The 16,081-nt window shown below is 40.9% G+C and overlaps 1 protein-coding gene across 1 annotated transcript in view; it reads right to left on the bottom strand.

The window, feature by feature from the left end:
* Positions 1 to 16,081, bottom strand: part of MMP16 (matrix metallopeptidase 16) — a 243,756-nt gene that overhangs the window by 24,946 nt on the left and 202,729 nt on the right. The window contains exon 7 of the mRNA XM_040431288.1: positions 5,926 to 6,064. Coding sequence (XP_040287222.1) covers positions 5,926 to 6,064 — 139 coding nt within the window. The remainder of the gene's footprint in view (positions 1 to 5,925; positions 6,065 to 16,081) is intronic.

The following is a 16,081-nucleotide window of genomic DNA, read 5'->3' as shown; positions in this document are numbered from 1 at the left end:
TCTGTCATACGTGTACGGCGGAAGTGGGGTCTTTAAAGATGGTGCTATAGCTGCTGGGTTTCTGCTGTTTTAAACCTAGGGTGACATCAAAAAAGTAAAAAAAAAATAATAAAAAAAAAAATAGTAAAAAATAAACATCTCAGGCATCGCCGCTTCCCAAAATGTCCAAACGTCAACAATTTTAATGTATTCATCCTGTATGGTAAATGCTGAACAAGAAAAAAAAATTCTAAATGTCCGATTTGCCATCTTTTTGTCACTTTATCTTCCAAAATAAATTGAATAAAAAGGTGATCAAAAGGTCATATACACTCCAAAATGGTGTCAATAAAAAATATCGCTCGGCAAAGAATGTGCCCTGACACAGCTCCATAGACATACATATAAAAAAATTAATGGGAACGTAAATGGAAAAATATAAAAGTTATGGATCCGGGAAGGCAGGGAGTAAAAAAATGGAAGCGCAAAAAATGGAAACTCCTCCAGGGCTGAAAGGGTTAAAGAACTTTGCCTAGTAAGCATCCCTTATTGTGTTAATGGACGCAAGTACACAACTGTGATTCTACAATGTGCTGGGCTTATGCATGCCTTCCTGGAGTCTGCTACTGCAAATATTGTCTACACTTGCCAAGTACAGCAATATGTGATTTGGGAAGCTGAGACGTACAGGAAAACGTTATTTTTATTTCACAAGTGAGTGGGTTTAATACAGAGAGCAATCTGCTCGGCTGCAGCTGAGGTGACAAACTACACTTTTCCTATTTTGAATCCAAAGTCCAATTCTGATCTAAAATAATATTAGGATACATTATTTAATACAAGTTAAAGTGAAACTGTCATTTTTATTTTATTTGCTAGTTTATTACAGCTAGGCATGTATACCTGAGTTAGTCTGTCAATGATTGTCAAAATATCTGTAATTACTTTATAATAACAGCTCATTAATGTCTCCTGACCCTTTCCACTGCTCCCTTAAAAGACCATTGCTAGGGCTTGTCTGTCTTCCCTTTAGTATAAACAGAAGACAGAAAAGCATTGCATGCCTGCATTAGGCTTCAGAGTGAGGAGGCGTGTCTCTCAGTAATCCAATCTGATTGGCTGGCAGGAAGCTGCTGGTTGAAGCAAGTGTGTATGTGAAGTGAGGGAAGGCAGTTTTGGCCTCAGAGAACTGGCAGAGGAGCCATCTTGAGAAGATCCTCATATTGTAGGATTCAAAACAGCCGTAACTAAGGGAAAAGCTTAAAGGGAAACTGTCATCAACGTTATGCTGCCCATACTAACAGCAGAATAAAGTAGAGACAGGTGAGTTGATTTCAGCGGTCTGTCATTTAAAAGTTAAAAGTAAGTGGTTGTCGAGAACCAACATCGCAATCATTGCAGACTGGGCCTGGAAAAGAGTCACGGCCACCTGAGAAGAGTCATGGTTATTCATGAATTCTTGCTCTCCCTGCACACCTGGTGAACTGCCAATGATCAGCAGATGGGTGAGAGAGCAGGAGATTAGGAATAACCATGACTCTTCTCAGGTAGATTTGACTCTTTTCAAGCCCTATGCTGTAATGATTATGATGCTGGTTCTCAGCAACCACTTACATTTCTGTCACTTTTTTATGCTATCCTCAGTGAGGTCAGCATACAGTTGATGATAGGTTCTCTTTAAGGAAAACAGTGGTATGTAAAGAAAGTAATGACTTTTTGAAGGCTTTATGCATAATTGTGCAACAGCCGTAACATATGCTAAAATTGATTTTTTGATGAAAACATGACAGTTACACTTTAAAGGGCATCTCTCAGAAGGATCAACCCTGTTAAACAAACCATAATGCCTGGTAGGGCTGAACCTGATGATTAACCCCTTAAGGACCCATGACGTAGCAGTACGTCATGTGTTGTTCCGATCACCGCCGCCCGGCGGGCGGTGATCGGAACAAGGTGCCTGCTCAAATCATTAAGCAGGCACCTCAGCTAAATGCGTGTGGGGGTCCCGTGACCCCCCCGTGCGGCTTTTACCCGGTGCGGCGGCGGTGGTCGGGGGTGCCATCGGGTCCCCATGCGGCTGTAGGGGGACCCGATGGCATGGAAGGCAGCGTGATGCCTAAGAAAGGCATCGCGCTGCCTTCCGGTGACGAGCCTGTGAGATCCAGCCCCCTGGATCTCACAGGCCGGAAGCTGTATGAGTAATACTCACTGTATTACTCATACAGCCAATGCATTCCAATACAGAAGTAAAAAAAAAAGTAAAAATTAAGTTTTCCCCCAAAAAAATGAAAAGTTTCAAGTAAAAATAAACAAAAACTTCATTTTCCCCAAATAAAGTTAAAAAAATTGGTAAAAAATAGGGGGGAAAAAAAGTATACATATTAGGTATCGCCGTGTCCGTATCGACCGGCTCTATAAACCTATCACATGACCTAACCCCTCAGATGAACACCGTAAAAACTAAAAAATAAAAACTGTGCTAAATAAACCATTTTTTGTCACCTTACATCACAAAAAGTACAACAGCAAGCGATCAAAAAAGCGTTTGCCCACCAAAATAGTACCAATCTAACCGTCACCTCATGCCGCAAAAAATGAGCCCCTACCTGAGACAATCGCCCAAAAAATAAAAAAAACTATGGCTCAGAATATGGAGACACTAAAACATAATTTTTTTGGTTTTAAAAAAGCTGTTATTGTGTAAAAGTTACATAAATAAAAAAAAGTATACATATTTGGTATCGCTGCGTTTGTATCGACCGGCTCTATAAAAATATCACATGACCTAACCCCTCAGATGAACACCGTAAAAAATATAAACTGTGCTAAATAAACCATTTTTTGTCACCTTACATCAAAATAAGTGTTATAGCAAGCGATCAAAAAGTCATATGCACCCCAAAATAGTGTCAATCAAACCGTCATCTCATCCCGCAAAAGATAAGACCCTACCTTAGACAATCGCCCAAAAACTGAAAAAACTATGGCTCTCAGACTATGGAAACACTAAAACATGATTTTTTTTGCTTCAAAAAAGAAATCATTGTGTAAAACTTACATAAATAAAAAAAGTATACATATTAGGTATCGCCGCGTCTGTATCGACCGGCTCTATAAAAATATCACATGACCTAACCCCTCAGATGAACACCGTAAAAAATAAAAACTGTGCTAAATAAACCATTTTTTGTCACCTCACATCAAAAAAAGTGTAATAGCAAGCGATCAAAAAGTCACACGCACCCCAAAATAGTGCCAATAAAACCGTCATCTCATCCTGCAAAAGTCATACCCTACCCAAGGTAATCGCACAAAAACTGAAAAAATTATGGATCTCAGACTATGGAAACACTAAAACATGATTTTTTTTATTTCAAAAAAGAAATCATCGTGTAAAACTTACATAAATAAAAAAAAGTATACATATTAGGTATCGCCGCATCCGTGACAACCTGGTCTATAAAAATATCACATGATCTAACCTGTCAGATGAATGTTGTAAATAACAAAAAATAAAAACGGTGCCAAAACAGCTATTTCTTGTTATCTTGCCTCACAAAAAGTGTAATATAGAGCAACCAAAAATCATATGTACCCTAAACTAGTACCAACAATACTGCCACCCTATCCCATAGTTTCTAAAATGGGGCCACTTTTTTGGAGTTTCTACTCTAGGGGTGCATCAGGGGGGCTTCAAATGTGACATGGTGTCGTTCCTTTCCTTCTGCGCCCTGCCGTGTGCCCGTACAGCTGTTTACGACCACATATGGGGTGTTTCTGTAAACTACAGAATCAGGGCCATAAATATTGAGTTTTGTTTGGCTGTTAACCCTTGCTTTGTTACTGGGAAAAATGGATTAAAATGGAAAATTTGCCAAAAATTGAAATTCTGAACTTTCATCTCCATTTGCCAATAACTCTTGTGGAACATCTAAAGGGTTAACGATGTTTGTAACATCTGTTTTGAATACCTTGAGGGTGTAGTTTCTTAGATGGGGTCACTTTTATGGAGTTTCTACTCTAGGGGTGCATCAGGGGGGCTTCAAATGGGACATGGTGTCGAAAAAAACCAGTCCAGCAAAATTTGCCTTCCAAAAACCGTATGGCATTCCTTTCCTTCTGCGCCCTGCCGCGTGCCCGTACAGTAGTTTACAACCACATATGGGGTGTTTCTGTAAACTACAGAATCAGGGCAAATAAATATTGAGTTTGGTTTGGCTGTTAACCCTTGCTTTGTAACTGGAAAAAAAAATTTAAAATGGAAAATCTGCCAAAAAAGGGAAATTTTGAAATTGTATCTCTATTTTCCATTAATTCTTGTGGAACACCTAAAGGGTTAACAAAGTTTGTAAAATCAGTTTTGAATACCTTGAGGGGTGTAGTTTAGTTTTAGGGGTGTGGTCCCTAAAAATTGGGTTTTTGAAAATTTCTGAAAAATTTCAAGATTTGCTTCTAAACTTCTAAGCCTTGTAACATCCCCAAAAAATAAAATATCATTCCCAAAATGATCCAAACATGAAGTAGACATATGGGGAATGTAAAGTACTAACTATTTTTGGAGGTATTACTATGTATTATAGAAGTAGAGAAATTGAAACTTGGAAAATTTGCAATTTTGGACAAATTTTTGCTAAATTTAGTATTTTTTTACAAATAAAAATGATTTTTTTTTACTTCATTTTACCAGTGTCATCAAGTACAATATGTGACGAAAAAACAATCTCAGAATGGCCTGGATAAGTCAAAGCGTTTTAAAGTTATCAGCACTTAAAGTGACACTGGTCAGATTTGCAAAAAATGTCCAGAAGGTGAAATAGGGCCGAGTCCTTAAGGGGTTAAAAACAAACCTGTCTCCCCCTGGTCATTCGCTGCGTTTAGGAGAAATAAGTGTTTTTAAAAATATGCAACTTAGGGCTCAACCCCTTCCCCGTATGTATTTTAGGGCTTAGGCCTGTTTCACATTCTGTTTAGTCCTAATGCATTCTGAATGGAAAGAGATCCGTTCAGGATGCATCAGGATGTTTTCCGTTCCCTCAGCATTCCGTTTTGTGATGGACACAAAACCGCTGCAAGCTGCGATTTTGTGTCCGGTCATAGAAACGGAACAAGCTGTAACTGTCACTAAAAACAATGTAAGTCAATGGTGACGGATCCATTTTTTTAGGATCCTAAAATACTTGATCTGTCACCCATTGACTTTCAATGTATTTAGTGATGGATCCAGTTTGTTCCATTTTGATTTCACACAATCGCATCCTAACGGAATGGATGCATCCTGATGTGCAAAATCAACAGATCCATTTAACTTCCGGGTTTAAGATCCTCTGCCGGATTTCAAAACCGGAATTAACACCACAAGTGTGAAACAGGCCTTAGTGACCAAGCATTTTCTTTTTTTTTCTTTTTCTGATCGTTGCATTCCAAGAGCTGTAAGTATTTTTATTTTTCTGTTGATGTATCCGTATGACGGCTTGTTTTCTGCAGAAGAAGTTGCAATTTTAATGGCACCATTTTGGGGTACACAAAATTTTACTGGTTAATTCTTAATGACTCTCTGTGGGCATGGAAAAAAAACATTGTAAATTTTGCGACATTCATTTTGCTGCATAATTACCTTGATAAAGTTACTTTCCAAATATATATAGGTTTTTCTTTTAGGTTTATTACCTTTGCACAATAAAACCCCTTTTATTAAGTCTATCAAAAATGATTGACTATTCAACTATGGGCTAAATGTCACATTACTTATAATTAAAGATTACTCAAAATAAGAACAAAACTGATAATTTCATATTGAAATAAAGCTAACAATTACAGGATTAACTTCTGTTATATAAAGCCCGATTCCCATTGACTACCTTCAGCTCATCATCATCATCGATGTCTTATGTAGGAACCAGTTTCATTTAAACTTTGGGATCATATTACCGTTTTGTTGCCTCTTACCTTTAAAGAAAACAAAGTTTCCTTCACTATTTTCATAGACCGCGTCAATACTCGGTGGCAGTCCCCTCCAGAAGACACTTATCTGCATAGGATATCCATCCATTACTTTATTTTTTCTAACTCTCCAGAACCATTGATCCTGTAAAATTAGATGCACACATTTAGAAATATATTAAGTCAGAAAGTCACACCAGTGCTTTACAAAAAATGGCAGTGTATAGACAGTGAAGTCCATGGTGAAAACAACTGATGTGTACGGTGAAGATACCAATAAAACTGATGTACTACCAGGCACACAACCCTCTTTCTACTCTTCAATCTGCCATGTACCACCTCCTCCCCCTCCCTGCTGCTATCTAACACTACAGGTGAAACTCAAAAAATTTCAATATCGTGCAAGTTCATTTATTTCAGCAATGCAACTTAAAATTAGAATATTGTGAAAAGGTTCAATATTCTAGGCTCAAAGTGTCACACTCTAGTCAGCCAATTAGTCCATACCCCCTGAGCAAAGGGTACCTGAGATTGTGACTTTGGGGTTTTTATAAGCTGTAAGCCATAATCATCCAAATTATAACAAATAAAGGTTTGAAATATCTCGCTTTGCATGTAATGAGTCTATCTCATATGTTAGTTTCACCTTTTAAAGGGGTTGTCCGGGTTCAGAGCTGAACCCAGACATCCCTCCATTTTCACCCCGGCAGCACCCCTGACATGAGCATCGGAGCAGTTCATGCTCCGATGCTCTCCTTTGCCCTACGCTAAATTGCACAGGGCAAAGGCATTTTTAGGAGTTCCGGTGACGAACCGGGGCTCTCCATGGGGCTGACAGGAACCCCGGTGACGTCACCGGCACTGATGTGCGGGATTTAGCTCTGCCCTAGCCAGTAAAACGGCTAGGGGAGAGCTAAAGCCCACCCCTCAGAGCCGGTGACGTCACTGAACACACTGCCGGGCGGAAGTTAACGCCCGGCAGTGTGTTATTGAAAACAAAAATGCCCGTGCCCTTCGCGATTTAGCTCTGAACCCGGACAACCCCTTTAAGTTGCATTACTGAAATAAATAAACTTTGCACGATATTCTAATTTTTCGAGTTTCACCTGTAAGGGCTCATGAACACGACTGTGTGCCGACCGTGTATTGTGGTTCGCAAACAGCAGCTCCGCAATATATACGGGCCCCGGCCGTTTGCTTCAAATCACAGATGCGGACCCATTGATTTGAATGGTTCCGCAATCTGGAAGAAGTGAGCGGAACGAAGGCACGGAACCCCAAGGCAGCACTACAGACTGCTTATGTGGGGTTTCTCTCTGTGCCTTCGCACTGCTAAAAAATGTTCTATTTTTTGCGGTGCGGACGGATCACGGACCCATTCAAGCTGAATGGGTCTGGATCGGTCTGCGGAATTTGCACGGATATGGCCGTGCAATGGGATCGCCTAAGCCCGAGGGAAGAGAAATAGGAAAACAGAGAGCGCCAGAAACAGGAGCAGAATGCTGACAGATTTAGCAGCATCAGCAGCTAGGTGAAGGAATTACACACACTCTGCAGAGTCAAAATGGTAGGACATTTTTAATGAAAACTAGAAAGTTGCTTAACTTTGCATTTAGGAAGAAAATAAACAATTCTAAACAATCTATGCAACAGTGTCTATAGCCTTTGAGATCTCATGTACAGTATTTAATAAAATTGTATGACAGAATTTAAATTGCTATGATTTACTCATTCTGGAGAGGCTTCCAGACAAGCATGATTGGATCCTAGTCAATATTACTGTATTTCACAATTTACTGATGGTATGCCTGTGGGGACATCCCACTGACATTTGGTTAAAAATGCAGAGGATGTAGCTAGTAATATTTAATCGAAGTCAAATGCTATTGTAGACATACAGTATCAGCACGGTATACTAATTTCACAGCATCATGATCATAGTCTGTAGCCTGGAGGAAAAGAGCAGAAGGCCCCTTTTCCTGTTTAATAAACTACAAGAATAGAAAGGTCATGGATTTAACAATTAAAGGAAGTGTTATGTGGAAGGGAGAGACAAACATACCTAATGACATCCTTGGTTTGTATACAGGGTATATATGGAACAGGCTGCACTAGATGAACATAGAGCCGAATAGTAAATACAATGTACGTTGTATAATAATAGGGTCTAATACTAAGAAGGTAAAAAAGGGCAACTGTAAAGAGGACAACATGAAGACGATCTCTGCAACCTGTCCAATTATCTCTGTCCATTCATACATGAAATGACTGTGAATGCAACAAAAGACAGTAAAGCTAGGGTTAGGCTGGAAACAGGCGTTAGATAGAGTCCAGATGTGTAGGAAACTTCTGACCACCAAAACGTCTTGTACAATGAAAGCTCTTTAAGATGATCGCCGAGCATGCATTATAAACTCATCTACCAGAGGTGTAGTCCTCTCAAACAAGATGCCAGTATGCACCGCATGAAGTGTGAAGGAACTCAAATCTGTCACATCAAGTCCAGTATTGATCATACAGAAGGCATCTCAGTGCTAGAAAACCTTAATCATCCATCAACGATAACTAGAAAGCTACATAGTGAGGGTGCGTTCACCTGACTGCAGTCCACAAAATATGGACGACGTCTGTTTTGCATCCATTTTTTGGTGGATCCATCGGCTTCAATGGATCTGTGAACCGCATTTTGTGGTCAAGTATAGGGCACGCTTTGTCTTTTGTGAAACGAACATACGGATGCGGAAAGCACACCGACGTCTTCTGTCCACATCTTCTGTATGTCCGTTCTGCAAAAGATAGAAAATATGCACCCCAAAATAGTGCCAATCAAACCGTCATCTCATCCCTAAGATAATCGCCCAAAACTGAAAAAACTATGGCTCTCAGAATATGGAGACACTAAAACATGATTTTTTTTTTGTTTCAAAAATGATATTATTGTGTAAAACTTACATAAAAAAAAAAAAGTATACATATTAGGTATCGCCGCGTCCGTATTGACCAGCTCTATAAAAATATCACATGATCTAACCCCTCAGATGAACACCGTAAAAAATGTAAAATAAAAACTGTGCTAAATAAACAATTCTTTGTCACCTTACATCACAAAAAGTGTAATAGCAAGTGATCAAAAAGTCACACGCACCCCAAAATAGTGCCAATAAAACCGTCATCTCAACCCGCAAAAATCATACCCTACCTAAGGTAATCGCCCAAAAACTGAAAAGATTATGGCTCTCAGACTATGGAAACACTAAAACATGATTTTTTTTGCTTCAAAAATGAAATCATTGTGTAAAACTTACATAAATAAAAAAAAGTATACATATTAGGTATCGCCGCATCTGTGACAAGCTGGTCTATAAAAATATCACATGATCTAACCTGTCAGATGAATGTTGTAAATAACAAAAAATAAAAACGGTGCCAAAACAGCTATTTCTTGTTATCTTGCCTCACAAAAAGTGTAATATAGAGCAACCAAAAATCATATGTACCCTAAACTAGTACCAACAATACTGCCACCCTATCCCGTAGTTTCTAAAATGGGGCAATTTTTTTGGAGTTTCTACTCTAGGGGTGCATCAGGGGGGCTTCAAATGGGACATGGTGTAAAAAAAAACAGTCCAGCAAAATCTGCCTTCCAAAAACCGTATGGCATTCCTTTCCTTCTGCGCCCTGCCGTGTGCCGGTACAGCTGTTTACGACCACATATGGGGTGTTTCTGTAAATTACAGAATCAGGGCCATAAATATTGAGTTTGGTTTGGCTGTTAACCCTTGCTTTGTAACTGGAAAAAAATTATTAAAATGGAAAATCTGCCAAAAAAGTGAAATTTTGAAATTGTATCTCTATTTTCCATTAATTCTTGTGGAACACCTAAAGGGTTAATGACATTTGCAAAATCAGTTTTGAATACCTTGAGGGGTGTAGTTTCTTAGATGGGGTCACTTTTATGGAGTTTCTACTCTAGGGGTGCATCAGGGGGGCTTCAAGTGGGACATTGTGTCAAAAAAAACAGTCCAGCAAAATCTGCCTTCCAAAAACTGTATGGCATTCCTTTCTTTCTGCGCCCTGCCGTGTGCCCGTTAAGGGGTTAAGGACCTGGTCATTTTTCACCTTAAGGACCAGACTGATTTTTGAAAATCTGACATGTGTCACTTTATGTGGTGATAACTTTAAAACGCTTTTAGGGCTCTTTCACACCTGCGTTATTGTCTTCCGGCATAGAGTTCCGTCGTCGGGACTCTATGCCGGAAGAATACTGATCAGGATTATCCTAATGCATTCTGAATGGAGTGAAATCCGTTCAGGATGCATCAGGATGTCTTCAGTTCCGGTACGGAACGTTTTTTGGCCGGAGAAAATACCGCAGCATGCTGCGCTTTTTGCTCCGGCCAAAAATCCTGAAGACTTGCCGCAAGGCCGGATCCGGGATCAATGCCCATTGAAAGGCATTGATCCGGATCCGGCTTTAAGCTAAACGTCGTTTCGGCGCATTGCCGGAGCCGACATTTAGCTTTTTCAGAGTGGTTACCATGGCTGCCGGGACGCTAAAGTCCTGACAGCCATGGTAAGTGTAGCGGGGAGCAGGGGAGCAGCATACTTACCGTCCGTGCGGCTCCCCGGGCGCTCCAGAGTGACGTCAGGGCGCCCCAAGCGCATGGATCACGTGATCACATGGATCACGTCATCCATGCGCATGGGGCGCTCTGACGTCACTCTGGAGCGCCCCGGGAGCCGCACGGACGGTAAGTATACCGCTCCCCCGCTCCCCGCTCCTACTATGGCAACCAGGACTTTAATAGCGTCCTGGGTGCCATAGTAACACTGAACGCATTTGGAAGACGGTTCCGTCTTCAAATGCTTTCAGTACACTTGCGTTGTTACGGATCCGGCAGGCACCTCCGGCAACGGAAGTGCATGCCGGATCCCAACAACGCAAGTGTGAAAGAGGCCTTACTTATCCAAGCCATTCTGAGACTGTTTTCTCGTCACATATTGTACTTTATGACAGTAGTAAATTTGAATAAAAATATTTCATTTTTATTTATAAAAGAAAATACCCAAATTTACCAAAAATTGGGAAAAATTTGCAACTTTCCAAATTTCTATTTCTCTGCTTTTAAAACAGATAGTAATACGTCATATAATAGTTATTACTTTACATTTTCCATATGTCAACTTCATGTTTGGATCATTTTGAGAATGCCATTTTATTTTTTGGGGACGTTAGAAGGCTTAGAAGTTTAGAAGCATATCTTGAAATTTTTCTGAAAATTTCCAAAACCCACTTTTGAAGGACCAGTTCAGGTATGAAGTCATTTTATGTGATGTTAGGTGACAAAGAATTGCTTTTTTGGCACTGTTTTTATTTTATTTTTATTACGGTGTTCACGTGAGGGGTTAGGTCATGTGATATTTTTATAGAGCTGGTTGTTACTGACGCGGCAATACCTAATATGTATACTTTTTTATTTATTTTACTTTAACACAATAATAGCATGTTTTAATGTCTCCATGTTCTGGGAGCTATAGATTTATTTATTTTTTTTTTAAGCGATTTTCTTATGTAGGGGCTCATTTTTTGCAGAATGAGGTGACTGTTTTATTGGTCCAATTTTGTGGGACATACGCCTTTTTGATCACTTGGTGTTGCACTTTTTTGGATGTAAGGCGACAAAAATCGCTTTTTTTTTTACTCTTTTTTTTTATGGTGTTTATCAGACCAGGTGGATCATGTGATATATTTATATAGCCGGCCGTTACGGACGTGGCAATACCAAATATGTCAAATTATTATATTTGTTTCTACTTTTAAGATTTTTTTAAATTACTTAATACATTTTTTTATGTTTACATGTGAAACCTTTTTTTATTTTATTTTTTTAACACTTTATTTTTTTATTTTTTTTATTTTACACTAAGGTCATACAAGACTTCTGAGGGACATTTAACTTCACTTTTTTTTTTTTTCACTATTGATTTCTCTTGTAACTGGGGCTGACATTGTAGCCCCAGTTACATGGGAAATACACCCCCCAGAGAGGCTGTACAGCAGTATAAAAACCATGAATAATTAATTAACCAATAAATAAATAATCATTAAATATTCATTAAGTCCACAATTGTCCCCCCAGCAAAGCTGGGTGACTAACCCCCTCTAACTCAGGACCACAACTTCTTTAAGGGAGGTAGGGCGGGTGGGAGAACGTCTTCTTCCAGGCTCCGCGACGGACAAGCTCCAGACCTGCCGAGACCGTCTATAAATACTTGAATTTCCTGCCACTGGAACTCCATTCTCCAATTAAATGCTGGCAGAAATCAGGTGCCTCAGCAACAGGTAAGTAATCAGGAACCAATCAGAATCATTTATTTAATCACCTCAGAATACTGTCACATAGCTGAAAAAAGAACACAAATCAAGGGAAAAAAAGGGGGAAAAAGGGGGGAATAAAAGCACTACCACTTCCATTATGCTCAATGACACCATGGTGGGGCCTCCGGCATATGCCTCCGTGCCCACTATCATTATGCCCGTTACAATATCGGGCGCTAGAATTGGTCAGCGCACAGAGCAATCATCACACAGTGTTCCATGGATGGCGCGGGCGGCGTTGATTGGCCAGAGCGATTGCTCTGCGCGCCGGCCAATTCTAGCGCATATTGTAGCGACAAACAGCTGACATACATATCTATGTGGCCTGAGGTGCGCCGTGTTTTTATTGGCCGCCGGTGTGCTGACGTGGGCGGTCCGGGCGGCCGGCACAGTTGTGTGCAGTACCTGCGGCGTGTGGGGCAGCTTTGATGTTACCGTGCTGTTGATGTGGGCCTGAGGTGCGCCGTGTTTGTATTGGCCGGTGGCGCACTGATGTGGGAGGTCCGGATGGCTGTGTGGTGCGCAGCGATTCTATTGGACGACACACCGCGCATTTCACATAGGCACACACGCACGGACACATCGCAGGCAGAGAGGGATTTTATTATAGAGTATGGGCGGTCGTCGGGAAGTGGTTAAAGAGGTTGTCCTCTCCTCACGGGGAGTGTCTGTTCTGCTGAAGCGTGTCCATGATCTCCCTACTTCAACTCACGAGGCAGCAGAAGGATGAAACTGAGCATGTGCGGCCATCTCAGTGAGCTGGACAAAGAAATAAGAAAAAAAAAACAAAAAGCAGGTGGCGCTATACTGATAGATTTCATTGAATAACTCAGTAGCTATAATACATTTTTAATTACATGCAATTCCAAAAGGTGCTGGTTTGAAAGCTGTATAATATTTTTCATGGGTCAACCCCTTTAAATTCCATGAATGCTGTAGTACTGCCTTTTTTTTGGATATGTACCCTTTACTGCATAAACTAATCTTCCAGAGTTCTCTGACCAGAATGGAAGACTATAAATACTATGGGCAGTAAATATACAAATGTGTCAGAGCAATTGCAGTGACATTTGAATGTAGAACAAGCTATTTATGGGTGGTATAAAATGTTATAGCGTCCCGCTACGTAATTCCATCGTGATTGATTTTTCCCATTTAGCAATCAGACATCAACTGAATAAGCAGCCTTCACAGTGATTTCCTCTGGTCTTGGCTACTGAAAAAAGCATCATATTTTATGGTTAATTTTAAAATAGTCAGTCAACCAAGCACCATGGATGAAGTGAGGAGCAAAGTGTTAATCAAGGAAACAATATGGATTATATGTTTACTTAACTTTGTTTCATGGGTTATTTTGATCAATTTCTTATTCAGGTAGAAATCGCACATTGTATTAGGCTGCAACATAAAGATACTGTGCATTTATGTCTCAAATGTAAAACTAGTAGTAACTTAGTAAACTAGAATTTTAGTGTTGATTTTATTCTACTACTGCCGCTGACATTTAGGCAAAAGTGACAACTGTATGTGCCTTTTGCATCAGGGTCTCGGCAACTGACAGTTCATGCTGAGAGAATGGCATTTTGCTGTCAGCTGCTAAACAAACTGTTACTCACCACAACCTGGTGGAATTGCTCTTTAAAATGACATAGATGCTGCCAGAGAAATGTCCTCTGAGTGCTCCTTATATGCCACAGGGCTTAGATCACGGACATATTGTAGGAAGGGTAAATGGGGCACTTGCACAGGGATGTCCACTACTCTACAACTGCTTGCAACATAACCTGCTTATCTACAAGGGGAACAAAGGTTAAGGCATGCTAAAATACAAAAGTAGTTCCAAGCGAATTCTCCCTGCTATGGCGGCAATGTGAGGACACTAGGCCCCAGGTGTCCAGCTCGGGGTCTCCAGTCTACTTACTGCCATCACACTACGGTAAATCTCCAGGGCATGGCTGCGGAGTCACCATACTCAACCTGTCCCTCCGATTCAGAGGTTTCCAGGGGCTGATGCACTGACCAAGGTAGTGGCTGCTCTTTGGCCCAAAGGCCCTAACACTTCTCCAGCTGCCTTTTCTCACAGGGGATCCAAATCTCACCTGGCACTTTAGTCATGGTGTGAGTCTCTGGACATCAGTGCTGCAGGTGTCTCTGTGGCTGCTGCTCAAATCCCACGCATTGCAGGCCTGGTCTGTGGCACACCCCCAGCCAGGGGATGGGTAGCTTTTGGCACTATTGTGCCACTTCCCTTCAGCACACTCACTTGCAGAAGCCTTTATCAGACTGCTGCTGCAGCAGGCCCTCATTTAGCACTCACCCTCAGCAGGGGGTGGAGTGCACGACACACGGCTCACAGCTGCACTCATGGACATTGTGTCAGGTCGTATATGGGGCCCTATCCTGATGACCTCACACATGAAACAAGGGGCCAGCATCTACTTTCTCTATTCTGCCTCTTCTGATAAAGCATTCCCCACCTTACAATGTTATGGTCAATTAGCAGAGACCGTGGACACTGGGCAGTATTCTGGTGTGAAACCTTGGATCTTGCCACTCATGTGGATGTTACTTTGACATGTATCAACTTAAAGGGCTTCTGTCACCCCACTAAACTGATATATATTTTTTTGTGTACTTATAATCCCTATCCTGCGATATTGCTATACCTTATGTTATTAATCATTTTCGTTCAGAAGATATGTCCAAAAACGTACTTTTATAATATGCTAATTACATAGGGTGTCTACTTGCTGGTAGCAGCCGCAAAAAACCGCCCCCTCCTCCTGTTGATTGACAGGGCCAGCCGCGATCTCCTCCTCCGACCAGCCCTGTCAGCATTTCAAAAATCGCGCGCCTGTGTTGATTCGGCGCAGGCGCTCTGAGATAAGGAGGCTCGCCTCCTCAGCACTCCCTCAGTGCACCTGCGCCGATGACGTCTTCTCTTTCGGTGACGTCATCGGCGCAGGCGCACTGAGGGAGTGCTGAGGAGGCGAGCCTCCTTATCTCAGAGCGCCTGTGCCGAATCAACACAGGCGCGCGATCTTTGAAATGCTGACAGGGCCGCCTGGGGGGAGGAGATCGCGGCTGGCCCTGTCAATCAACAAGAGGAGGGGGCGGTTTTCTGCGGCTGCTACCAGCAAGTAGACGCCCTACTTGCTGGTAGAAAGGTAATTAGCATATCATAAAAGTAAGTTTTTTGCAAAATCTACTGAACGAAAATTATTAATAACATAAGGTATAGCAATATGGCAGGATAGGGATTATAAGTAAACCAAAAAAATATATATATGTTTAGTGGGGTGACAGAAGCCCTTTAACAACAAGTACACCACTACATCGCAATAGTTGTCCCTAATGATACAGGGATGGCTTGAGAAAAATGACAAATCATTCAAGGTGTTGACTTCAAGTTCCCCAGATCTAAGTCTGATTATCTGTAGGATGTGCTAGATAAAGCAAACCATGGAGGCCACGCTTTGCAAGTGACAACGACTTGGAGCTATCTATCTTTCCTTTAACTATTCCTTTAAAATACAGATGGTCCCTTAAAAGCTGCCCATAAAGCAGATAGGCTTTTAATGTGTATGCCGAGAGAGCTCATTTTAAACCACAAAGTGTGAATTTAAATATGTCTACGTTTTATTATTTATAAAATAGGACACATTCAGTATCTAGGAACATAAAAAGCCACTATGAAAATGAAATGGTATTCTAAGTAAAGCTTTACTATATTGCAAATTTTGTAGTGAAACTTTAATGCACAGAGCCAGAGCTCCACATCAA

This window comes from Bufo bufo, chromosome 5, assembly GCF_905171765.1.
Source record: "Bufo bufo chromosome 5, aBufBuf1.1, whole genome shotgun sequence".
NCBI classification, from domain to species: Eukaryota; Metazoa; Chordata; class Amphibia; order Anura; family Bufonidae; genus Bufo; species Bufo bufo.
Note: the sequence above shows the minus strand (reverse complement) of the source record. Positions and strands in the feature narration are given on the sequence as shown.